This window comes from Carcharodon carcharias, chromosome 3 (genome assembly GCF_017639515.1).
Source record: "Carcharodon carcharias isolate sCarCar2 chromosome 3, sCarCar2.pri, whole genome shotgun sequence".
In the NCBI taxonomy this organism is placed as follows: domain Eukaryota; kingdom Metazoa; phylum Chordata; class Chondrichthyes; order Lamniformes; family Lamnidae; genus Carcharodon; species Carcharodon carcharias.
In genome coordinates, this window is record NC_054469.1 from 198092411 (window position 1) to 198120358 (window position 27948).

The 27948-nt window shown below is 42.1% G+C and overlaps 1 protein-coding gene across 1 annotated transcript in view; it reads left to right on the forward strand.

The window, feature by feature from the left end:
- The window catches only part of LOC121276368 (acidic amino acid decarboxylase GADL1-like), a 97911-nt gene that overhangs the window by 39640 nt on the left and 30323 nt on the right, over window positions 1-27948 (forward strand). Inside the window, exons 6-12 of the mRNA XM_041184696.1 lie at window positions 2923-3038; window positions 5408-5487; window positions 8847-8901; window positions 11446-11562; window positions 12421-12485; window positions 15422-15503; window positions 24129-24328. Coding sequence (XP_041040630.1) covers window positions 2923-3038; window positions 5408-5487; window positions 8847-8901; window positions 11446-11562; window positions 12421-12485; window positions 15422-15503; window positions 24129-24328 — 715 coding nt within the window. The remainder of the gene's footprint in view (window positions 1-2922; window positions 3039-5407; window positions 5488-8846; window positions 8902-11445; window positions 11563-12420; window positions 12486-15421; window positions 15504-24128; window positions 24329-27948) is intronic.

Below are 27948 nucleotides of genomic sequence, written 5' to 3' on the forward strand. Positions count from 1 at the left end.
TAGGTTTGATCTGCTCTTCCTGTTCCGTTTTGAAATGACAAATAACCATTCCCCAAATCCTTTATATGTATTTTCTCCTCTTCTGTTTAACCACAGACTCCTCCAATGTCAGAAATCTTTCAGTCCTTAATTACTGCACCAGTATGCTGAAGCGTATATTTTTTCCATTGAGTTTGCTCCCTTAAGTCACCATTTCAGTTTCTACTGTAGTTTGCTGGAAACAGTGCAAATGTACAATTGAATACATTTCCATCTCTTTAACTTTGCACTTGAATTCTCCTGAATGTTGTCATTTGATTAAAGCTTCAGATATGTATTTGTGCAGTATTTTTCTATATTTTGATGATCGTGATTTTTGTTTGGAACATTAGAATGCGAGCAGGTCATTCAGCTCCTCAATCCTGATTCGCCATTTACTGAGTTTCATGGCTGATGTGTATCCTAACTCCACCCATTTGTTGTAGCTCCACATCCACTTGGCTAACAAAAATCTATAAAATTTAGATTTAAAGTTATTGATTGAGCTAGCATACACTGCTTTTTATAGGAGAGGGTTCCACACTCCTGCCAGTGTTTGACTGAAGAAGTGTTTCCTAACTTCTCTCCAGATTCGCCTGACTGATTCCACTTCCACTCACTTAAACATTCCTAACTTCAGTTCTGATGAAAGGCCTGAAACATTAACTTTGTTCCTCTCCATGATGCTGCCTGATCTGCTGAGTATTTCTAGCATTTTCTGTATTTATTTCTGATTTTGAGGTTATGTTTCCTTGCCTGGACACACCCACCAGTGAAAAAAGTTTCTTCCTATGCACCCTACCAATTTTTTTCAAAATACTGAAATCCTAATGGAATCACCTGTTCACCTTCTATATTCCAGGGAATAAAATCCCAGTTTGTGTAATCATTCCTCATGCCTTTGGAGCCCTTGGAACATTCTGTGAATTTACACTGCACGTCTTCATTTCTAAGGTGCAGTGCACAGAAATGTACACATGCAGATGTGGCCTAACAGTATACAGTATAACTGTAGCAAACCTTCCTCCCTTTTCTAACCTAGCCCTCAATCTATCAAAACTTTTTCGACCATTAGCCTTTTTACTATTTCTGTCTTCATCTGTTACATTTTAGTGACCTGTACATCCACAAATCTCTTTGCACCTTTGCTTTTCCTGGGGGTGAACTTTTAGGTCAGTGAGCAGGGGCGGGGCCTGCTCGCCGACGTGTAAGATGACACGGGGTGACATCGGGCGTGTGTCCTGATGTCACCCCGCGTCATTTATATTTTCAGGTCAGCAGGCGCGCAGCCAACTTGGCTGTGGGCCCGCCAACCCAGCTGTGCGCCCACCGACCTGTCAACAGGCACTTAAGGCCCTTAAAGAAGTAATTGAAGTAAACAATGGACCTGCCCGTCCAACCTTAAGTTGGCGGGCAGGCTGGGAGCCCAGGTAGGCTTCCGAAAAACATGAAACCTCATCCACGGGCGGGAAGAGGTTTCATGAGGAATTTAAAATGTTCCAAAAATTTTTAAATAAAAGTAATGGACCTGTCCCAGCTCATGTGATAGTGTCACATGAGGGGACATGTCAATAATTGTTTTTCTCATCTTTATTCAATGTTTGAAACTTGAGCCGATCTCCCTAAGGCAGCACTTTGCCTCAAGAAGATCTGTGCACTCTTTCACGTGCATGCGCGGAAGAACGCACTCCCAGCTCAGGGAATCCCCCTCCGCCTGCACAGCGTATAGCGCTTCCTGGCGCACGTCATGCTGGTGGGCCTTAATTGGCCTGCCCATGTAAAATAGTGGCACGCCCTCGACTGGGGGCACCGATTGGGAACACGCCTGCTTGTGCCTGCTCCTGCACAATGCCCCCGACGGGGAAAAGATCCTGCCCCTGGCTTTTTACTATTTAAAAAATACACAGATCTATCCTTTTTTTGTCCAAACTGGAATACCTGAAACCAACTTGTATTGAAATCTAGCTGTTGCAGTTTTGCCCACTTATTTAATTTATCATTGTCTCTTTGTAATGTTTTACTTTCTTCTATACTGCCTTCTATCCCACCAGTTTTGTCAGTGGAAAACTAGTACATAGCTCTCCATTGCATTATCTAAGTCGTTGATAAATATAGTGAATTGCTAAGGTCCTAGCACAGACTGTCATTTAATAGGCAAGTGCCATGGAGAAGCTTATTCAGTCTATGGCATTGGGCTGCAAAGGTGATTGTACTTCTCACCAACAGCGTTTTAGGGATTAGAGGTGATTTTTTTTATATATACATATTCAAGATAGTTGCATCAACTATATTCACAGGGCTTTTGATTGCTCTTTAAGAGCTAGTTTTTAACCAATGAAAATGCCTCTAATAAAACATACTCCCAAAGCCAAAATTGATGCTGAGGTCAGACAAACAAAAATTGGATCAGATGTAGTTAGAAGAAGAAACACACAAGTTAAAATAGGAAGAAAGGACACAGGGGGAGACAGAGAATAGGAGCAAACTTGGTAAAGTTTCACCTTTTTAAATTGTAGTGTATAATTATGCTACTGTTGGTGACCTGAAGAAAAGTAAGAGTGGTTAGCTGAGTTGACTACATAGCTAGAGTTTGATTTGAATGATACCTATAGTATGGGCTCAACCCTCATACCAACTATGGTAGTTCATGGAGGCCTGCATCCTTAGTCTTGTCCCATACTTGATATGGAGTGATCTCCCTCATGCTATATAACCAATTCCCTCTCTCTAATGGGAAGAGATGCCTGTTGTCCTTTGTAGACTCTGACTGATTATCAGCCCAGGATGATGGAAGATCCCTGAGCCACTTACCAACCATGTTGCTGTGATAGAAACAGTGCTTATTTTTCAAATCTATAATTTCTCTCTCAAATAATGATTTTCCATGTTCTTGATCCTAAACAGGAGGCTCTGTTTCCAACATGTATGCTGTAAATCTAGCCCGGTACAAGTACTGTCCGGAGTTAAAGGAGTTTGGGCTTTCAGGTTCACCCCCTTTGGCAATGTTCACATCTGAGGAGGTACGTGGCACATTCATCTAAATGGTCTGTATTAAGAGGTCTTGATAGGTTATGTTGGTTTCACTGTTATAGGAAGATTGAAGACTCTCACTGCAGTTTATTAGACTAAGTGCACTAGAATGGAGAATGAATTCAAGTTGTGCTGGCAGATGGGTCGCTGGGGGCAGATGGTGGAGGTGGCTCTGAACTAGGAACTTTGGAACATTAGGAGCAAGAGTACACTGTTTGGCTCCTCCAACCTGCTCCAGCATTCAATTAGATCATGGCTGATCCACTTATCTTCTTTTGCTCAATATCATTTGATACCCTTAAAAATCTTATCGATCTCAAATGGATGGAAATCCTCTAAGCATAAAGGAAAAAAAAGACAGGGAATCAATATGGAAGTAGTGCTGTGCCTGACAACAGCACAGGAAATTGTTTAGTCTTCATTGTGAGGTAACAATCATTCACGAATTCTGTGATAACCTTGCCACTCAGTGAAGGGATCAGGCCCACATATATGTATAAAACAGGAGTAAAATACACTTCCATTAAGAAACTTAGAAAGGACCAAGGCCCAAGAAGTATATTACTTAGAGAATTTTCCAGCTCAGAAGGAGGCCATTCCACACATCATGAATATACAAGCATACAAATTAGGAGCAGGAGTAGGCCATTCGACCCCTTAAGCCTGTTTTGCCATTCTATCAATATCCTGGGGGTTACCATTGACCAAAAACTGAACTGGACTAGCTGTATAGGTACTGTGGCTACAAGAGCGGGTCAGAAGCTAGGAATCCTGCAGCAGGTAACTCACCACCTGACTCCCCAAAGCCTGTCCACCATCTACGAAGCATAAGTCAGGATTGTTATGGAAAACTCTCCACTTGCCTGGTTGAGTGCAACTCCAACAACATTCAAGAAGCTTGACACCATCCAGGACAAAGCAGCCCACTTGATTGGCACCATATTCACAAACATTCACTCCCTCCACCATTGACGCACAGTAGCAGCAGTGTGTACCGTCTACAAGATGCACTGCAGTAACTCACCAAGCCTCCTTACACAGCACCTTTCAAACCCACAATTGCCGTTCCTTCACTGTCATTGGGTCAAAATCCTGGACCTTCTTTCCTAACAGCATTGTGGGTATACCTTCACCACATGGATTGTAGCAGTTCAAGAAGGCATCTTCTCAAGGGCAATTTGGGGTGAGCAATAAATGCTGACCTAGCCAGCGTTGCTCATAGCCCATGAACGAATAAAAAAAAAAGATAAGATCATGGCTAAACTAATTGTGGCCTCAACTCCACTTTCCTCCCTACCCCACTATACTCTGTGCTGACTATCTGAGTCCACTTAGCCTCGTTTTTCTGGCTTTTTCACATGTGCCTATTTAAATTTTTCTTCAAATATTTATCCACTTATCTTTTAAGAACTATTATGGATTCTGCTTCCATCATTATTTTTGGTTAGGCATTCCATCTCTTAACAGCACTCTGCATAAAAGAAAAACACTCCTAATTTCTCCCTCCATCCTTTTGGTCATATTATAAATTTATGCCCCCTTTTAACCAACTCATCAACCAATGGAAATAGTTTTACTTCCCAATTTGCCTTATGAAAATCACTCATAAGTTTAAACAGCCATACAAGACCTTCCGTTAACCTCTGTTCCAGTGTAAAGGGTCCCAGTTTTTCTAGTGACTCCTCATAACCAAAACCTCTCATCCTTGTATCATCTGAGTGAATCACTTCTGTGCTATTTCCATGGCCTTGACGTCACAAAGGTTGCAAAGAGGAGTGTAGAGGACAAGATTAATCAAGAAATATTGTTCAGTGGCACTTAGGTTTTAACAGTCTGTAGCTTGTGGGAGGTCAGGAGGACTGAGGGAGATAAGGAGTGTCACAGCTCTGAGATCCTGGGAAAGAATTTGTTAGGAGAAAAAGACAGAGTTTTTCCATGACCTTGTTATTTTTCTCTCCTCTGCATCCAACTTCTATTCCAATTACTACATAAAACAAAACCAGACTTGCTTCTTGAACTCACATTATTAACCTGTGCACACTGCTGTTCTTGACTGCATATCTGCGATTAATAAACCCATTCTTGAAGAATCCAAAATAAGTTAAGGAAGAGGAACATTACAAATGCACAGGGTCAGGCCCACAACATTTTCTTCAGATTCCCAGCATTACTTTAATAAATTGCACAAAAACTTTGTTGCATTCCTTTTAATCTGTTGGACAGAACAGGATTTTCCAATAAGAAATAAAAGAAAAATTCATCTAAGCCATTCAGTTGAAGCTGCAAAAATTGGAACATTAAGCAATATGACGTAGCCCAGGCTGATGAAAATTATTTAAGCAGTCTTTTTGTTTCATAGTGCCACTACTCTGTGAAGAAAGCTGCCGCCTTCCTTGGAATTGGCACCCGCAATGTCTACATGGTGAAAGCTGACAAAAGGTAGGGAAAATGTCTGTTTAGTCAGAAAACAGAATGCATGGGCTAGCAACAGTTAATGTCGCCTGGCATTCTTCGTCCACTCCTTGTCAATAAGGCCTTTATTCAATCATTGATGTGAAAATGCTTCGTAAAACAGTTAACTCCTGTCACATGTTTGGAAATGAAGTGTGACTCTGTTGCTTCCACTTTAGTCTTAAAGCAGGAATTATTAGGTGAAAGAAGACCAAACTCCATTTCTTTTCAATTTGTCCGTGGAATGTTAATGCTGGGTGTTCTGTCTAGTTTTCTTCTTATTAGAGTTTTTTGTAACAGTTTGATACTGGTAGTTGCACGAGAAAACAATAATGGAACTGACTAACCACCATACTCAATCTCTATTGCTATCTCTTCCTCTGAACAGTCTACAATAGACCCAGACATGAGGGGAGGAAAGCTCCCACTGGTGGAGAGCTTACGGAACCATAGGTCCAAAGACATCTGTTCCTTCCAGGCATACTACACTTACCATATTTTTTTGCCAAATGAAGATGCCTTTAAGTTAGCTCCGGCACATTCATATTTAGGTGTCAGATGTAGCTCAGTGGAACCACTCTCATTTCTATGTCAAAGACCTGGGTTCAAGAACCACTCCAGAGACTTGAGTGCACAGTCCAGGTTGACATTCCCAAAGTAATAATGGAGACATTAAACCAAGGCCTTGTTCGCTCTCTCAGTTGGACATAAAAGATCCCATCACACTTTTCAAAGAAGGGCAGGAGGGTTCCAGGACAATATTTATTGTTTAACCAATATCACTATTGGTCCAGTCATCATCTCATTGCTGTTTGTGGGACTTTGTTGTGGCTGAATTGTCTGCCAGACTTCCCACATCACAGCAGTACAAGAAGTTACCAGAGTAACACACTTGTAAAAAAGGTTGTGCCCACAGTAAACTACTGATGTTACTGCCTTTTAATATTTTGAGTTCCTCTGAAAAATATCACTTCCAGTGCCTCAGAGTTCTCTTGGCTGCTGACCTCACTACTTTTATGACTGTTTTAACACAAGTTCTGAATAAAATAGCTTAAATCTATTTTGTTAAATGCCTATGATTTACAAACCTTCTTAAGCAGTTCCCCCCATAGAGAACACTGCTAACAGGATCCAAGGTGGTTGGTGAAGTTGAAACAAAGACACAGAGCTTTTCTTTGTTGAGAGAGTTTATTGACTTTGTTCAGACTCACAGCTCTCCTCTCCCACACCCAGGGCAGAATATTGAGTTTGCTGGCGGGCACGCCCAACCCGGCCGAGCGTAAAATGATGCGCGATGACGTCGGGCGAACGTCCCAATGTCATCATGTAGTCCAGCGATATTTCGTTCGGCGCGCGCGTGCAGGAGTCAGTGCTGTGCCAGCGGACAATTAAAAGGCCCATAAAAAGGCCACGGGTGGGATGAGGTTTCCAAAAGCAAATAAAAATAAAAATTTCACACTTGAATTAAAATCAGTGCTGCTGCTCACGTTCCACACCGGGTGGGCCTTAACTGGCCCACCCGTGTAAAATCGTGGTGTGGTGCCGATCGTGGACAGCGGTCAGCTTCCCGACTGCCCCTGCCCGCCCCCGCCGAGCACCCCCACCAAGGGCAAAATTCTGCACCCAGTGTCCGGGCTGCCCCCTATTTATACACGCTCAAAACACCTAATTAAACAACCTCCTTTACCTGTGTATCAATATGACTATATTGATATATATACAATATAACTAACAAACCATTAACGAACGCTATCCAGAATAGTGAACCTGCTCACTTCCTTGACTTTTCAGTGGCTGCAGGCATTGATCATGCAATTATTTTTGATTGATGTTGGAATATCTTTCATTTTTCTTTTTGCTTTAATATATAAAAATCAATGTCATATAAACTGTACATTCAATTCTTCAACTCATTCTATAAAAACATAATGGAATGATTTGGTAGTTCTTATTTAGCCCCAGTAGCTTGCTGTCTTATTTTTGGAGCTGCTTTCGATGCATGCACTAGCTGCTGATATGCACCCAGATACTAATAGGGCAGAATCTTCTGTTCGGTGAGCGGGGGCGGGGCCCACTCGCCGACGCATAAAATGACGCAGGGTGACATTGGGCATGCGTCCTGACGTCACCCTGCGTCATTTACATTTTCAGGTCAGTGGCCTATTAAAGCCATTAAAAATACTAATTGAAACCATTAATGCACCTGCCCGTCCAACCTTAAGGTTGGCTGGGCAGCTCATTTAATTATTTTAATTAGCTTTTAACCAGCCTTAATAGGCCTTTGACAGTTCAGCGGGCGCACAGCAGACTTGGCTGCGCGCCCGCCGAACTGAAAATTTAAGTGACACACGGTGATGTCGGAACGCACGCCCGCATGTCATTTTACACATTGGCGAGTGGGCCCGCCCCTGCTCACCAACCAGAAAATTCTACCCCTAAATAAATGTAATGAAAATTTATTGAAACATGTCCCCTCATGTGACTGTGTCACATGAGATGGGACATGATTTCATTTTTCTGGAAACCTTTTTATTTCATTCATAAAAGCTTTAGGAAACCTCATCCCGCTTAGGGTTCTGGTGTATTTTTATAGCAAGGTGTGGAACTCTTGCTATTGTCAGCTCATGCAGATACATTGCCAAAAGGAGAGAATGAAGTTGTAAATGGGATCAAAACAAATCTACCTTTTGGTAATTGCTTGGTATTGCTGCTAGCATTTCGTTGGATTAATTTAACAACTATTTGGGGTTTAATGTGGCAGAGGCTGCTCAATTGATGTAAAGCAGCATGTAAAAAATATCCAAGTACTTTTGTTAAAGGAATCCTTCATATACTATTAATGAGTGAACATGGGGAGGTGGTGTGTCTGAGTGCAAACATTTTCCAAGTGTCTGGTATCTAACAAGTAATCCCTTTTTATCCATGGACAGATATGGGCTGTGTATCATCATGCATGAGATCGAAAGACTGCTTGTAATCTCTATCAGCCCTAGAACCTTCCAATGCCTCTGCCCTCTTCCTGTTATGGGCTCTGGTGCTCCCCCAGTTTGCTTTGGTTCATCATTGGTGGCTGTGGCTTCAGTTGCTTAAGGCCCTAAGCTCTGGAATTTCCTTCTTAAACTACTCTGCCTCTCGACCTCTCTCTCTCTTTAAAATGCCACCTAACACCTACTTCCTTAATATTCCCTTATGTGGCTAGGTGTCACATCTCGTTTGATAATGCTTCTGTGAAGTTCCAGCGCTGTTTTACTATTTTAAAGGTGGTATAAAAATACAACTTGGTGTTGTTGTTGGGTGAAACCCATTTTTGCACTGAAGCTGAACAATGTGTTCTTTGTTTCTTTCAGAGGGAAGATGATACCTGAAGAGTTGAAGAAAGAAATCCAAAGAGCCAAGAAAGAAGTGAGGGTCTTAGAGATCTAACAGAAATTAAGCTACTGCTTGCAAAGAGCTGACTGTTTCTTTTGAAGGGATGGATGTTTACTGTGTGTATGAGTGACGATGCATTCACACTAAAGCAGCCCACAGTAGTAGTGTAAATCTGAACCTTAGATTAGATGCTAACCTTGTACTTGTGCCATAACTTAACATTGGCGCAGTTACTTTGCACTGACACTACTGTTGTAAACGCACCCTGTGAATAAGTTTTTGATAAAGCTATCTTCATGAACGTGCCGGAAATTTGGAACTCTCTCACCCAAAACAGTGTTGAGAATTGAAAGTTTCAAAACTGAGATTGATAGGTTTTTGTTAGATAAGGGCTTCAAGCTGGGTCAGTTGAGGTAAGATACAGGTCACCCATGATCCGATTGAATGGTGGAACATGTTCAAGGGGCTGAATGGCCTATTCCTGACCATATGCTCCTGTTAAAGTCATGAAATCTCAGTAAGAAGAATCAACTTGGATCTTATTCTTCAGGATTGGGCAGGGCAGCAGCATTTGAAACTGTAGATATACATATGATGCAATCCCTAATGTCTCCCCAGGCCAAACATTGAAATTATGGCAATGAGAGGGAGGAAATTTGATTGGCTAGGAGCCAAGATTTCTACTGGTGGCTTTGTTGGTACTGCTTCTGCCATCAAAAGAACCAAAGGGAAGATGAGGAGAATTTATTCTTTACATGGCAAGTTATTATGATCTGGAATGTACAGCCAGAAAGGGTGCTGGAAGCAAACTCAGTGATAACAATTAAAGGGGAATTGAAAAGATTCTTGAAAAGGAAAAAAGTGCAGGGCTTTTGGGAAAGTGCAGGGGAGTGGGGCTCTATCAAAAAGCCAGCACAGGCACAATGAACCGAGTGGTCACCTCCTGTATTGTAAGCTCCTATGATTCATCACGAGCAGCAAGTGATAGACAGAGCTAAGTGATTCCACAACCAACGGATCAGATCTAAACTCTGCAGTCCTGCCACATCCAGTCGTGAATGGTGGTGGATAATTAAACAACTCCCTGGAGGAGGAAGCTCCACAAGTAGCTCCATCCTCAATGGTGGAGGAGCCCAGCACATCAGTGCAAGGCAATAGCCATCTCCAATAAGAGAAAATCTAACTATCGCCCCTTGACATTCAATGGCATTACCATTGCTGAATCCCCCACTACCAACATCCTGGGGTTACCACTGACCAGAAGTTGAACTGGACTAGCCATATAAATACTATGGCTACAAGAGCAGGTCAGAGGTTAGGAATTGTGCGACGAGTAACTCACCTTCTGAGTTTCCAAAGCCAGTCCACCATCTACAAGGCACAAGTCAGGAATGTGAGGGAATACTCCCCACTTGCCTGGATGAGTGCAGCTCTATCAACACTCAAGAAGCTTGACACCATCGAGGGCAAAGCAGCCCGCTTGATTGGTATCACTTCCGTAAATATTCACCTCCTCCACCACCGGCAAACAGTAGCAGCAGTGTGTACCATCTACAAGATGCACTGCAGAAATTCACTAAGACTCCTTAGGCAGCACCTTCCAAAACCACGACCACTACCACCTAGAAGGACAAGAGCAGCAGATGCATGGGAATGCCGCCACCTGGAAGTTCTCCTCCAAGTCACACACCATCCTAACTTGGAAATATATCACCGTTCCTTCACTGTCGCTGGTCAAAATCCTGGAACTCCCTCCCTACCTGTGGATGTAGCTACACCACATGGACTGCAGCGGTTCAGGAAGGCAGCTCACCTCCATCTTCTCAAGGGCAATTAGGGGTGGGCAACAAATGCTGGCCTAGCCAACGACGCCCACATCCTGTAAATGAGTAACAAAAAAACTTGACATAAGAGTTTATTCATAATGTTATGAATTTGCACTTCTGGTATGGAGTTCAGGCGGAGAGGGCGGGACTATAAAATTTATGCCTGACGTGCTATTACTGTTGATTTGGGACTTATGAGCAGTTCCAGTAATGTTAAGGCACAGGTGCCAAAACAGCTCCGAGGAAGTTCCTGATGTTGGTGGCAAGTTGTTATATTTTTCTTCCAACGAGATGTAGCTACTTTTTAAAATTCCCGTCGTTGGCTGGTACAGGTAGTCTTTTAGTTGCTTATACTTTGATTCACCTCATTGCTGTTTTCTCGGATTGTGCTGGCCACAAAATTGTTGCCTGCACATGAATGACCAATGCAGCTCAAAGTAATTCCTTATAAATGAAGTGTTTTTGAGGCACTGTGAAGAAACATTGGCCTTGAAGTTCTGCAAGAGTTCTCCCATACTCCATAAGCTGGTGCCGACAGAAAACAATGGCACGCCTAGAGAAATAGCGGAGACCCTGTCGTAAATGGTAACCTTGATTTCTGCCTGTCTACTGCCAGAATTATAACGGGAAACCACGAAGAATCCTGGTGGAATCTAAGGGTCATTATAAGGTGTCACCTAATGCAGGACTTTATTTTCTCTGGGCTATCACACCTTGAATGAATACTCTTTTTCTTGCGGTCACTCCACAGGGGGCTTTGCCTTTTATAGTCATTGCTACTGCAGGAACCACAGTGCTGGGAGCGTTTGACCCTCTGAATGAGATTGCGGACATCTGTGAAGCAGAGGGGATCTGGTTCCACGTTGATGTGAGTGTCCAGTGCATTTGAATGGATAATTAGGAGGTCTGCTATCTGTACGTGGGCTCTTTTCGTAAGGATGATAAGTATGTGCTGGTTCCCCTTATGCTACTGGCGTGATCTCCAAAGGTTAGGATTTATGAACTGTGTGAGGCTTTGGGGAAAGGGAGGAAGGAGGAGAAGCTGGCTGGGATGGAGCATCGGAATTATGCAGATGTTAATGGCTTTATTTGATTTTTATTTTAGAGGCATGATAAGGAACTTATTAATGTTCCTTAACTGGAGTGAATGGGCTTGGTAGACCGACCTTTTCTAATCCTTGTGTGCTTACGAGATTGAACTTGACCCCACTCATTTCCAGCAAAACTGAATTTATTTCTGGAAAAGTTGGATACTAGCTGTGTTGAGTTACTTATTTTTTCGACTGTGTGTGTGAAAGCCTGACCAGCATAGAAAATACCGAAGCCCTTACAACCCACGTGTGAGTTTCAGCAAATCTATTACAATGAAAGAATATGGAAAATACATCCTAGCGGCCACCAGTAGCAGATAAATGTCCTTTGAAGTGTTAAAGTTCTCAACAGAAGGAATCAGTTTTAATAACAGTTACAACATCTTAAATAATAAGAATGCACGTAAATAGTTGAAAGTTTAAAAAAAAATTAGAGCATGTATACACAAGAATCATAAAAATATTAACAGATATATGGGAGTGTGTTCAAGACTGTAACCTCTCTTGATCCCTCTGTACCTTCAACATTTTTGCATATCTTATGGTGTAGTGTAGTGTTCACCTTCTAATATAGTGTATATTCTATAATGTGGTGTATATCTTACAATGTTATGTATATCATTGTTTTTCTGCAGGCATCATGGGGAGGCGGTGCGTTGATATCCAGAAAACATCGTTCTCTTCTGAATGGTATCCACAGGTAAATGGAACTTGGGTATTTAATCTTTACTAAACATTACAACTGATCTCTGAAATATACACTCTAGGAGTTCTTGTCTGTAAGTGTGAAAGTTTTAACTTCTAACCACCCTCTTCTTTATTGTTTTTTGCAAAGTAACAAAACAAGAGTTGCTAATCAGTTTGGGAGGTTCCCCCTCTCCACCTGCACATTCACACATGCAGACACAACAGTCTCAGTTTCAGCAGTAGCTCTTTGACCTGCCTCAGTTTTTTCTGACAAGTATTTTGGTAAACTGTTTCTCAGCATTTGGAAATTGTAAGGTGACTAGAAATAATAGATTACATTTGGCCCTTTTTGCCTTTCTAAACTCAACATGTTAAGATTTTTTTTAAAAAGTCATGCACTTTGTATATTTTTATATTTGTTCATGGGATGTGGGTGTTGCTGGCTAGGCCAGCATTTATCATCCATCCCTAATTGCCCTGTTCAGAGGGCATTTACTTGCAGCATTTGCAGATTCAATATATAAAGTTGCATTAAGATGAGATCTCAGGATCTACGTTCTGGTCTGGCTTTTTTCCAATTAATCTCTAAACTCAAGAGTGAGGATTTTGTGTGTGGAATGGGGCAATGAAGTGGCTGCTGTTGTCAGGAGAACTCAAACATTACATCAAATGTTCGCTAGATCAATTCCTGGGATGAGGGGCTGTTCTTTAAGGAGAGTTTAAGGAGACTGGGCCTATGGAATTTAGAAGAATGAGAGGTGATCTCATTGAAACATATACAATTCTTAGAGGGCTTGTTAGGGTAGATGCTGAAAGACTGTTTCCCCTGACTGAAGAGTTTAGAACCAGGGATCATAGTCTCAAGATAAATGGTTGTCCATTTAGGACTGAGATGAGAAATGTTGAATCTTTGATATTCTCCAACCCAGAGGAATGTGGATTCTCAGCTGCTCAGTATATTCAAGACTGAAACTGGTAGATTTGTGGATAGTTGTGGTATCAAGTGAAATAAGGATAGGGCGGGAAAGAGGAGTTGAGGTAGATGACCTCAGCGAACAGCTGATCAGGTTCAAGGGGCCTTGTGTTCCTTCTTAATTTCATTTTCTAGTGCAGGGGTGATTTCTTTAAGTGTGTGGCCCCTTTAAATTTTTGCTCATGCACGCACAACAATTTAAAGTGGCCACCTTGTGTGTTACGTGTATGGGAACCTTTGGTTTGAGCTTAGAGAGAACATTGGCCATTTGGCCCACTCCTGCTCATATTTGAATAGGAGAAGAGTAACTAAAGCTATTGTAGGTCCTCTAGACAGTTGGTCTGGGGAATTGATAATGGAAAACAAAAAAAAAAGGCAGAGACATTGAACAGGTATTTTGTGTCTGTCTTTACAGTAGAGGACTTAGAAAACTTCTCAAAGATTCTTGAAAATCAAGAAGTGATAGGGAGCCATGAACTTAATATCATCACTATCACCAGGGAAAGGGTGCTAGGAAAACTATTAGACCTAAAGGCTGGTAAGTCCCCAGGACCGGATGGCCTGCATCCTAGGGTCTCCAAAGAAGTGGCAGCACTGATAGCAGATGCATTGGTTATAATTTTCCAAAATTCATTAGATTCTCGAAAGGTTACAACAGATTGGAAAATAGCTTATGTAACACCTTTATTCAAGAAAGAAGGGAGGCCAAAAGCAGGAAACTATAGTCCAGTTAGCCTAACATCTTTCATAGGGAAAGTGCGAGAATCCACTATTAAGGAGAAGGATATTAAGATAATCACAATTTGATCAGCCAGAACCAACATGGTTTTGTGAAAGGTAAACCATGTTTAACTAACCTGTTAGAGTTTTTGACAAAGTAACATTCAGGGTGGTTAAATGGGAACTGGTAGATGCGGTGTGCTTGGACTTCCAAAAGGCATTTGATATGGTGCCACATCAAAGGTTACTATACAAGATGAGAGCACATGGTGTAGGGGGTAACATATTAGCATGGATAAAGGATTGGCTGGCTAACAGGAAGCAGAGAGTAGGGATAAATGGGTCTTTTCAGGTTGGCAAGCTATAACTATTGGAGTGCCACAGGGTTCAGTGCTGGGTCCTCAACTATTTATAATCTATATCAATGACTTGAATGAAGGGACCGAATATTTGCTGAATACACCAAGATAGGTAGGAAATTAAGTTGTCAAGAGGAGTGAGGGAGTCCAGACAGGTTAGGTGAGTGGACAATAATTTGGTAATTGAAGTACAACGTGGATAAATGTGAACTTGTTCACTTTGGCAGGAAGAATAGAAAAGCAGTATATCATTTAAGTGGAGAGAGAGATTGCAGAACTCAGTGGTACAGATGGATCTAGGTGTCCTGGTATATGACTCACATAAAGTTAGTCTGCAGGTACACAAAGTGATCAGGAAGACAAATGGAATGTTGGTGCTTGTTGCAAGAGGAATGGAATATAAAAATAGGGAAGTTTTATTCCAGCTGTACCGGGCCTTGGTGAGACCACATTTGGAATACTGTCTGGAATAATTGTTTTAGAAGCAGGTCAGAGAAGGTTCACTGGACTCTACCTGGGATGAAGGGATTGTCTTATGAAGAAAGGTTGAACATTCATCCCGACGTCATCCTGCATCATTTTCCCGTCGGCGAGCACGCCCCCAAATCGCCGACAGGAAACTTCTGGCCTATATGTTCCTATGTTTCTATGTTCCTATTATCTATGTTCTCATTGTCCTTTAAGATCCTCCTAATCATCCACCATCCACCTTTGAGGTCTCTACTGAGCTCTTTAAATCCTTATCTCCCATACATCCTCCTGACAACACTGCTTAATAATGAGGCAGCACTTCCATCTCCTTCATATGGTTCTGGCCCTGTCTAGTAATTGCAGAGTAAGAGCAATGTTTTGATTGATTCCCCTAGTTGAATGGCATGCTCTATTTACCTTCTTCAGGGCTGACTCGGTTGCCTGGAATCCACACAAGATGCTGATGGCTGGTATCCAGTGCTGTGCTTTTCTTCTGAAGGACAACACAGTGAGTATTCATTACCAAGGCTTACGGGAAGCATTTGGAACCCAATCCAGACCAAAGGAAATGTTAATGAGCTGACACGTGCCTCTACTTGCTAAATCCTTTGGAAAGTGTCAGCTTTCGTTCGCCTGGGACACAAGTATAGGGATTTATGACACTGTCCTTACTCATTTTCACACACTTTTGTCAAGTGACCATTTTAAACTTTTGGTTGCTGGCACCCAAGAGAATTATAATTCAACTAGTTTTGCAGAAGAAGAACCAAAGTCAGCATGGGAGTATTCCCACCGGAACCAATCGAGTACACACCACATACATGAAGCCAGACAAATGAAAAGATTGTTGACCTGTTTCTGCACTAGTTTTGGCACTGTAACAGCCTGTTCCCTGCACTTCTGTGATAGTAAATGCATTCATAGTTTGCTTCCCAAAATTGGAAAATATATACAGATAAATCCTGGAAATGGGTCAAGTTACTGAATGCATTTAAACTGTGTCAACAAATCTTGGAACCTAATCACTGATCACAGTTGTGGGTTTTCCCACTTGGACTTCAACCTGGTCTTTGAAAAATTCTGGAATGCTTACTCCAGATTTGCTGCCAGTGTTTCCCCAGAATAGCTATGCATGAGTTCCATTGCACGTCAGGATTCAACTGATCAAAGTCATATTGTTGACTTCATGTTAAGATAGGTCACCCCTTGTGCTAGGAAGGAAAAGGTCAAGTTCCAGCTCCTGGTCACTTTTCCAACACTTTACATTTGAACCTGTGGCCTGAATCTTCTGGTCAGCATGTGGAGACAGGCCCCACTTGCCGATGCGCAGAATGATGCGCGGTGCGTCAGGCATGTGTCCTGACATCACTGCACGTCATTCCGATCTTCAGTTTGGCAGGCGCACACCGGAGTTGGCTGCGTGCCTGCTGAACTGTCGAAGGCCTATTAAGGCCATTTAACAGCCAATGGAAAGAGTTAACAGGGCTGCCCATCCAACCTCAAGGTTGGCGGATGGGCGAAGAGCCCAGGCGGCCTTCGCATTTATCATGGAACCTCATCCACGGGTGGGATGAGGTTTCATGAAGGCTTTATAAATCAAATAAAACTTTTTATTATAATTCATTGACATGTCCCAGCTCATGTGACACTGTCACATGAGGGGACATGTCTGAATAATTTCTTCTATTTTTTGAAGTTTTCGTAATGAAAATAATCTCCCTGAGGCAGTTCTGTGCTCTTTCGCGTGCATGCACAAGAGCACAGGACCCAACTCTCCCTCATCCCCTCTCCCTTAATTGGCCCTCCCACGTAAAATGGTGGCGCATAGCTGATCACGGGCAGTGATCAGCTGTGCGCCCGCTTCCACCCAGCCCACATAACGGGGAGAAAATTCTCCCATGTGTGTGAAGATATTGTTATGGCACAGCTGATGGTAAATGCTGAGTTGTTCAAATCCCAGAGGGAAACTTGAGACAACTGCCACAGCTAATTTTTTCAATTTGTATGTTTCGAGATGCGGGCTTTGAATTCAGTAGTAATAAGACCACTGAGCCTTATAGGTTTTTACAAAACTGAATTAAACATTTATTAATAAAATAAATGATTTTAAGCACATATAGTAGTAATTTGTAGACATATATAACTTCTAAATTTAATTTATTTAATCTGACTCCTTGTTACACCTCCGTTGAGGCAACAGTAGGACACATAGGGAAAATTTTTGCCCCATGCGGCGGGGGTGGGGGGAAGCGCAGGAAGGTGCGCCTCCGATCGGCGCCCTGGGGCGTGCCGCCACTTTATGACATCCGCCAGGAAGCACTATGCGCTCCCTGTGCAGGCGGGGGGGGGGGGGGGGATTCCCACAGCCGGGAGTGCGCTCTTTTGTGCATGCACGCAAAGGCACGCACAGATCTCCCTGAGGCTAGGTGCTGCTTCAGGGAGATTGGCTCGGAATTAAAATTTTTAATGGAAATGATAAAAAAAATTTCCCTGACATGTCCCCTCATGTGACACTGTCTCATGAGTTGGGACATGTCCATAACTTTTATTGAAAGATTTAATAAAAATTTAAATACCCTTATGAAACCTCATCCCGCCCATGGATGAGGTTTCATGCTTTTTCCAAAGTCTGCCAGGGCTCCCGGCCTGCCCGCCAACCTTAAGGTTGGACAGGCAGGTCCATTAATGACCTTAATTAGTTTTTCATTGGCCTCAATAGGCCGTTGACAGGTCAGCGGGTGCGCCTCCGCCGACGTGAAAATGGAAATGACGCGGGTGATGTCAGGAGTTCCGCCCGACGTCATCTCGCGTCAATTTACGAGCCGGTGAGTGGGCCCCGCCCCTGCTCGCCGACCGGAAGACCCTGCCCATAGATTTTAAAAGACCCAGGCAAAGAAACACGATACCCTGAACAATACAATCCAAACTTCAGTTCTTTGTAGCTTGAGGCTTAGATGCTGAAGGCTTTTCACACTTGTTAGATTTTAAAATGCTTATTCTTACACACAGCCTTCAGTCTTTTATACATATTTTCCCCTTTGAATGCAAATTCCCATTGTTTCACTATGGCTTAGGACTCTACCTCCCTGGTCATAAAAATTATCATAGTACCAATTTTACTAGTAATCTTTGGGAAAAAATAAACACTGGGCAGGGTCTTTTGGTCGGCGAGCGGGGGACGGAATGGCGTCAGGTGGAACTCCCGATGTCACCCCGTGTCATTTCCATTTTCAGGTTGGTGGGGGCACAGCCGAATTAGCTGCCTATTGAGGCCATTGAAAACGTAATTAACCTCATTCGCGGACCTGCCCGTCCAACCTTAAGGTTGGCAGGTGGGCTGGGAGCCCTGGCAGGCTTCAGAAAAAGCATTGAAACCTCATCCGCCGGGTTTCAGGAGGGTTTTTAAATATCTAATAAAGGTTTCAATAAAAGTTATGGACATGTCCCAACTCATGTGACAGTGTCACATGAGGGGACATATCAGGGAAATCTTGCTATCATTTGTTTAACAATTTTTAATTTGGAGCTGATCTCCCCGAGGCAGTGCTTAGCCTCAGGAGGATCAGTGCATTCTTTCATGCATATGTGTGAAAGAGCGCACCCTTGGCTGAGGGAATCCCCCTGCCTGCACAGGGAGCGCATAGCACTTCCTGGCGGACGTCACGCTGGGTGGACTTTAATTGGCCTGCCCATGTAAAATGCCTGCCCGCGCCTGCTCCTGTTCCTGTGCTCCCCCCTCCCCCGCAATGGCTGGAATATTTTTCCCACTGTTTCTAAACTTCACCTGGCTAAGTGACACATTTCACCCCTCCTTTGAAAACAATCTAGCCTGATTTATTTAAAAATGCCAATATCCTTTTACACCCTACATTCTAAACTTCCTCCATGCCTCCAGACCAGCTGCCTTTAATCCAATTAAGTCACACACATACATACAGACACAGGTACCACTATTTTACAATAAATTCCAATAACATTATTATATCTTCCTGACAATATAATCTGGCTTGGTTGTGATGGCCCCACCCCAATGCCCTCACCCCCCATGATCAAAGTCCACTGATAGTCAGTGTTTATGCTCGTGAACGCGGAATAGCCATATATAATAGAATCAGTTTAATAATAACTGGGTGTCCTGCCTCACTGATCACGTCACTGATGGCTTGTTGCTTATAGTACAAAGCCCTTTGTCTTGTACTTAGTTGGTGCCAATTATATTCAAGTGAATAGTTGAACATTTTTTGTAATGAAAGGCAAGATTGTATATATTATTCAAATTAATCAGGTGGGCAGGGTCCACTCAGAGAATATGTACATATTTAAATTGTAATGTAATTGCAATGCACCTTTGTTATTTGATAATGGTTGCATGATAAAAAATTAATTGTGAAACCTAATGCTAGCTTCATTAAGCAGTGCCAGAGAGGAGTGAATTCAGCCAGGCCCCTTTAGCCTCTTTACAAACAGTAGTTGAAGTTTGAAGCAACAGTTCCATGGACACCTTTAACTGGTGTCAGCTTTGGCTGTTTTGTTCAGCTATCTTTGTTCTGTGAATGCCATGAATTAAATAAGAATTTAACAACATCTTGCAAAAGTCAGTAATTAAAGGGATATTGCTTTCCTTTTATTATTAAAATATAATTCTTGTCGATCTTCTTACTCATTTGTTTTTTTTCTCCTCCCTTCACTCTTGAGGCTGCTGCCCATTCACACCCCAGGCACCAACAGTTTTGTCACATCTCAAGTGGCCATTTCCAGACAGGTTAACTGTTTGTGATCAGACTGATCCTCTCCTCGTTCAACACCTAGGAAGTGCCACTGAGTAGCTATTGGGAGTAGGATCCCTGACAGAGGTTTTGTTTTCTTTATCCCATATATGCTGAAATATATTGTAAGGCCTTCTACTGTGGCCACAGCAGAGATCAGTTAATTCAGCACAGAATGGAAACAGCTCCCCCAACCCCCCTAACACCCCACCACCATCATTATTTTTACTTATGATTGCAGACTTTGGGCTTGCGGAGCCAAGAATTCTCCCGTCCCTGCACTCCCAATGCAACAGCCAAAATTCAGGCCTTAGTGTCTCATTAACTTCCACCATATCCAATGCGGTTACACAAGTTTGCTCGGAAACTCCCTCGAGACATTGGGAAGGGCTTGCAATACATATACTGAGGTCATTTCTTCCTGTGACAGAAATCCAAAGACAGCAACCAATCCCACTGCATATTACCTTCTGTGTAGTCACTCCTGCCAACTCCTACCTTACTCCAGAATAACTTGATATTGCCTTTGTTAATGGTTGATCCACTGTTATTTAGATAATTGATCCTAATTACCTATTAGTCTCAATTAAACATCCTGTGCTATCTGTTACCAATAGAAGACTATAGGTGACACTCTTGAAACTAAAGAGATTGTAAAAGTGCCACAGAAATATTGCTTTGGGATTAAAACCTAGTTCAATCGTACTGCTGTCCTCATGCCCTGCCAGTTTGTATGTGATTATGTTTAGCCTGCAGTTTTTCATACCATCTCTCAGGTTCACGTTGCTATCATTTCATAAGTTTCTGAACTGTTGCTTCAAATCCACAATATTGTGATGATTGAAAGAGTCACATGAGTGAACTGCAGGGTCAAAATAATTTTCTATTTCAAGGGCACTTCTTGAGATTTTCTTGTGGGCTAATTTTTGATTTTCGGGAGTTACTTTTTGGTTTTCAGTGGCTCCTTTTTCATTCTTCCTGACTCCTTTATTAGGTGATGCAGTCACGTAGTAACATTACCTTTTGTGTTTGTGTTGATTTTTTTAGGGTTTCTTTCTTTAGGTGGATAAGTAGCACAATTGCCAAAGACTGTGTGTGTGTGTGTATAAATATATATATATATATATATATATATATACACACACATATATATTGTTTTTTAAAACTTCGAATCTATAAGTAGGATTTTTTCAAATTTTTTATGAACAAATAACCCATACTCCGTTTCCAAAATGGAAATTCTAACTGCTTGGCACAAGATAACTTATCGGAAACGAATCTCGCATCTGCAGCCCCTTTTAAAAATTAATTATAATCAGTTAGCACTCTCCAGCTTTCTTTGGTTTTGTCCTGCCAATTTCAAGTTTCTTTCTCGTCAACACTTTTGCTTTAATTGAGTGCTGACAAACATGTCAGGATACTGGCTTCCGAAGGTCCAACTGTGCAACAGGGGAAATATACACAAAATAATCCTGTAGCTAACCATCAGATAATGAATTGTCTAATTCACATATACTTCACATTTCAGTGTCTTAGTGTTTTTACCAAGCTAGTGCACCTCCTCACGTGATCATCCATGATTTAATGAGACATAGGTTGCACAGAACCACCCTAGTTACATTAAAGACACATATCACTTTATAGAGGTGGTTAACTCACTAACCATACCCCCGAGTGCCTTGCTTTATACAATAGATATTGAAAGTTTGTACACAAAGATAGAAACAGATAAAGATATGCTGGCTATTGGAAATCATATAAATCATAGAATGTTACGGCACAGAAGGAGGCCATTTGGCTCATCGTGCCTGTGTCAACTCTCGGACATAGAGCTGTCAAATTAACCCCCACACCCGCCTACCTTTTCCTGCAAAATTTTTTCCTTTCGAATATTTATCCAGTTCTTCACATCTTGCTACAAACCATTATTATTAATGATTTATAAAAGCCAACTCCCATCACAGTCAGTTAAGTTAAGGTAAGTTTTAAAATCAATTTAAGTAATATATAAAAAAGTTCAGGCACAAATTCACCAGTAATATTGCAGCCAACAGCACCACCATCAATTCACTGGGCAGCCATAAATTCCTTGAGATTGTCTATTGTTTGTACCACTCGCCACTGTCCTTCTTTTGATGCCGAAAACCTTTCAAACACCTCTGTTTCCAAATGCAGCTGTACTCCAGCTCCATGCTACATGGGTGGTCAAAATCACTCATCCTCTTTAGAGTCTCTGTGCAGACCAAGGTGTCAGTATCTTTAAAAGAATTTGAGAGCTGGTGGAGGCCCTGCTGTTTCTCCATCTCCTCGGCCTGTGTCCATCCCTCCTGCTGCTACTTCTCTTTCCCAGTGGCATTTCCAACCCTGGCCTGGTCATCCCTTCAGCCTGAGCCAGGTCCCGGCCTCAACCAGGGCACCTTGTATAAGCGTCGTCATGTGAGGCCTCTGCTGATTGTTGCTATCCTGCTCCCTCTCATCTGGGTTTGGACTTAGAGTGATGGCAGCAGCAGGACTGGCCAGCTCCAGCTCCAGCTCCTTCAATCACAGGCTTCCTCTCTCCCACCCTTGCTGTTCCTCCAGCCATAGGTTCTGTCTCTTGAGCAGGAAGATCGGGAGAGCGGAACCTGTGATTGGAGGAGCTGGGGCAGTGAGTACTAGGGAGACAGAATCTGCGATTGGAGGAGCAGCTCCCCACCGATTCTGTCTCTCCCATGTATGGCGGTGACTTTTCTCTCATTTGTCACCCATGTCATTGATTTTTTTTGTGGGCTTTTTGGTGGCTTTTGAGGATGAATTTGCACGCTGCCCCCATGTATTTTGAACCCCAGTGAACTGTGTGAGTTGTTCTGATTAAGAATAGCCTTTGCTTTTGAAGGGGACTGAGTGATGCAGGCATAGCCACACGGAGAAAATCTTTAGGAATATACAGATCTTTCTAGTTAAGTCATGATTTATGAAAACTAGTCGGCTTCCCATGGTATTAAATATAGGGAGTCAAGACTAAATTAGGTCTTCAGGGGTGACAGGAGATACGTCTTATATTCTGTCCTGCATTTATATTTCTGTGTCCACATTTAAAATAGAAATTGCCTATGTGAGCTTGTTATGCTGTAATTAACACTCCCACCAGTGATGGTGCTGTGACAGGAAAGTGTAATTAGATCTTGACAGCTTGACACAGGCAGTTGCCATTACACATGTGGACATAAGAACTTCAAATGAAATAGTTGACAGGAAGTGCCTGGAAATATACAATTTTCAGTATATAAAATATACATTGGCTACGGGGCATAATATTTATAATTTATCTCTGACCTCAGAATTTATCTAATTAATATATAAAATTTTATATTTTATGCCAAGAGTCATATTTCTTCCCTTGCCCACAAACATATACAGATGGATATGCACAAAAACTATTTTCCTTCTAGTTCCCATCCAGCACTCTCATAGGTTTGTAATATGATCCATCACATTGATGTCTTCCTTCTGATGAGCTTCTTTGCAATCATCACTCAAGGCTATGGAAGTGGGATGCTCCTGTTTTTCCCTATCTAGTGCCACCTTGATTACTACTAAGTGCACAATATGGCTCCCCTTACTCTTTGCCTAACAGTGTACCATAAACCCAGCCTCAGAGTTGTCTTCCCCATGCTATTTTTTCTTAATGTCTCCCTGACTGAGATAGTTCTTTAATCCCAATTTGTGCTGAATTGTAGGCAGCTGTGTGCATGAAGCTGAATTGAGGTTGCTCCAACTAATTTCTCAAAGGACCTTCCCAGGCAGCAGGAAGAGGAGGCTTTCATCCTATTAGCCTGGTATGAATTTTAACTGGGGTCACGGAGGTAAAATGACACTGTAATGCCCCACCTAGTCACTGGAAACATTCCACAGAGCCTAGCCAAGTAGCTAAGATAAACTTAAACAGGGATCTCCTGGCCCTTCTTTCCTCACTTAAGAGATACAAGAGATCATTAGCAGGGATCTGAGATGAATAGTTTATGGCACGAAAAGCCAAGCTTGAAAATATGGGTGGAGTTTTGAATAGTTTCGAACAACACTGGTAAAGACTTGATAGGAAATTATCTGCCCTGTGGCCCATGAGTGGACCCAGGAAACCAAATAGGATTGGAGAGAAGCTAGAAGGATTCGTGCTCTAGAAACAAGTGTAGTATTAGGGATTTTACCAGTGAGAGTTATAAAGATAGCATTAGTTCTACCTAGAATGTCAGGACTGCAACCAAAGAAACTCTTGAATTAGTGAAAAGCTTGGTATATTTACAAGAGTGCTGATTTATTCAGTAAAGATCAATAATCTTTTCATCAGTATTTAATGTATTTATTCATATCTGGCTTCTCATTTTCAGGGCTTGATTGACAGATGCCACTGTGGTCAGGCTATGTACCTCTTCCAACAGGATAAGTTCTACAATGTTGATTATGATAAAGGTGACAAGTCGATCCAATGCAGCCGAAGGGCTGACGCTTTCAAATTCTGGTTGACATGGAAGGCTGTTGGATCAAGTGGACTGGAGGAGAGAGTCAATCGGGCTTTTGCATCTGCCAGGTAGGACATTAACTATGAGCAGTTGAGCCTCGAGAGTAACATGTTTGACTGAATATGAATGACATTACTGATTCATGTATGTGTTGTGGCATCTGCTAATACAGCTTATAGAGGAAGAGTTGTACTATGAAGAATGAAACTATTTGGCCCATGGTGCCTTTCCCGGCTTAGATTGGGTGAGGGCATAGGGAGCATTGGAGTAAAGGGCACCGCAGCTGTGCCTAGTACTATCTAATCCTGCACCAGTATTGCACTGAGTGCAGTCTTTGAACCTTATACATGGAAAAATGAAGTAAAGTCTTATGTAGCCTTGTTATGTAAATACGATACCTAAAAAAAATACTTGGACCTCTTCATAGAATCATACAATGCAGAAGGAGGCCATTCAGCCCATCATGCCTGTTACAGCTCTTTGAAAGAGCTATCCAATTTTTTGAACTTCCCTGCTCTTCCTAATTACCCTGAAAATCTTTTCCAGTATTCACCAAATCCCCTTTTGAAAGTTACTAGTGAATCTTCTTCTACCACCCTTTCATGCAGTCCATTCCCGAGAGAGAGCATAAATATAGCCATAAATGGAATTGGATTAGAAAATGGAAGAGGCTTCTAATTTGTAAAACACCAATGGTTATTACTGACCAAAGATAGAAGTAGACAAGAGTATTCACATTAATGAGAGGAATTAATAAAAGTCAAATATGGTTAAGGAACAAGATGACGTAAAATCCTTCAGTACTAAAGCAAAAGAAAGGAATTAAAATCACAAGACAAAAGTGTATTGGTATCCAGTAAAATCAACTAATGAATGGAAGAGCCTACTTTCTTTACATCAGATGTGATAAGTCTGTAGTCATTAAATTTTACTAATGTATATCTTTGTATTAGCTGCAAGTTTCTGTTATGTCCTGTATGTAAAAGAATGACTTGCATTTATATGTTGCCTTTAACGACCACTGGACACTCCAAAACACTTTACAGCTAGTGAAGTACTTTATTTGAAGTGTTTCCTGATGTAGGAAACATGAGGTTTGGAGCTTTCTCAAGTCTCTCAGCTGGCCTGAATTTGGAATTCACGCACACCATCCTTCCCCCACCGCTCGGATTTAAAGAGCCCCAAAAATGGGGCTATCCCAATCCTTGACCTCCAGTGGAAATCTTTCCTTCTACTCTCCTGGAGCTCAGATATTTCAGGGTCTGACTCTTGAATTTATAGGACTGCTCCTTCAAGAGAGTACCTAGTAAATATTTAGTGCATTGAACAGTGTGAAGGGCTGTATTCCTTCTAAGCTGCATGGCTGAAGCAGCCCAAAAGTCTTTGCATAAGCTGTGCACAAGTTGCCCCTTTAATTTACCACACATGCAGGGTTGAGTAAAAAACTTTAGAGGTTGCGTACCTCAGCAAATTGCTTGCACACTCCAAAAGATACTCGAGGGGCCGAATGGCCTGATGCAGCTACTAATTTGGTAACTAGTAGTTATGTTGGTAATCAGCCAAAAGAGTTATATCTCCGTGATGCCTTGGTTTTATATCATTGTTCTGCACATTTATAAATAAGCAGAAACAGGTTTAGGCAAATGTTTTTTTCATGGATCACACAATCGTTTAAATCTAATAGGATTAAGATCCGGTTAATTTAATTGCCATTGTCATCAAAAGATCTGCAGATCAATATCAGAACGTTCTGGAATTTCTCAACTGGCATAAAACTAGAAAATCTAATGACTGACGTCAACCACCGGCCTGGTTTGTTGATTTGTTCAGTGATTAGTTTCTAGGAGTTGGTAGTACGTAGAAACCACCAATCTTGCTCAGCAGATTTTCAAGAACTAACTTGGCAAGACCTTTCCAGATATGGTTGAGACATAAAGCTTCTTTATATCACTGTTCCATGTAATTTGCGCATTTATTTTACATTGAATTTACAGCATACAAAGGGCCATTCAGCCCAGCTTCATATAATTATAACTTCTAGAAAGAAACATTGTCACTGAATTGGCCAGAAGGATATTTTGCAACTACAGGGTGACTTAGTTGAACATGTGGATGAGCCAACTCCCAATCTTGGTGAAGTTGACTGTTCAGAATTTAATAGTAATTTTCAGTCTCCTGTGAGAGCAGAGAACCAGATAAATACCTGAGCTAATTAGGGAAAAAGAATCTGGAAAATTCCTGTTCAACCTCTTGTAAACGTATTAATGTAACACACATGACTTGGTTCCTGACACTGATTACATGGGATTATATAGGATAAATGGCACTGAAACAGGCCATTCAGCCCAACCAATCCATGGCAGTATTTAGGTTTCACTTGGGCCTCCTTTCTCCTTTCCTTACCTAAATTAACATCGTAATCCTTTATTCCCTTCTCCCTTAAATGCTTGTCTGACTTCTCCTTAAATGCATCCAAACCATTCAACACAACCACTCCCTGTGGTGGCGAGTCCCACATTCTCACCACTCTTTAGGTAAAGATGTTTCTTCTAAATTCCCGATTGTATTTCTTGGTGACTATCTTATATTGATGGTCTTGAGATATGGTCTTTCCCGCAAGAGGAAATACTCTGTCTGTCTCCACTCTATCAGCACTTTTCATAATTTTCGTTATTTCTATTCAGCCACCCTCAGCATTCTTTCCTCAAGAGGAAATGGGCCCAGCCTGTCAATCTTTCCTGATATGTACACCCAGACACTTCTGGTATGATCCTTGTAAATCTTCTCTGCATCCTCTCCAGTGCCTCTATATCCTTTCTATAATATAGCCACCGGAACTGCACTCAGTGCTCTGAAATGTGATCTAACCAAGGTTTGATATAGGTTTAGCATAACTTCCGTACTTTTCAATTCTGTCCTGTTGGAAATAAAACATAGTGCTTGGTTTGTTTGTTTTTTTTGTGGTTTTGCTAATAACCTGTGACTCTTACTGAGATCTCTTTGTTTTCTACTCCACCTACACTTGCATCTTCCAAGTAATAAGTGACTTCCCTTTTCTTCCTACTTCACATTTACCTGTGTTGAACTTCATTTGCCAACTATTTGCCCATTCTGCAGGTGCATTAAGGTCCTCCTGTAATTTGTTGCAGTCCACCTCAGTATTGATTATCCTCCCAATTTGGTGTCATCCTCAATTTTAGAAATTCTTCTCCTCTCTCTAGTGGCACGTTTGGAGGTGGGGAGAGTGACGGATGAACACTCCACTGCCTTCCTAAGTCTACCCCGATTAAATCTGTGGCGGGAAAGCCCATAGTCAACCTTTGCACCTCAACATCAATTGAGGCTCCTAAGTGACCATTTAATGACCACTTAAGGGCCTCATCCCACCGCTATTAACCCAGTTGTGGGTGGGCCTGTTGCCATATGGTGTGTATGACAAGTAAACCAGTGCGGGCTGATCGTCGTCTTCTGGCTGGGGGTGGGTTCCCTCCTTCAAAGGCACTCACTGCCTGATCGAGGGACCCAGCATTGGGAAGGGCAGCCTGCTGAAAGCCACCCCCATGCCCCTGCTGCCGACCCCCCTACAACACCCTCACACGTCCCTACCCCGAGAACCCCACCCTACAAAACCCCTCCCACCATAACTTAACTGTGGCCTGGGTTGCTCTGTAGCTCTGAGACCCTGGTG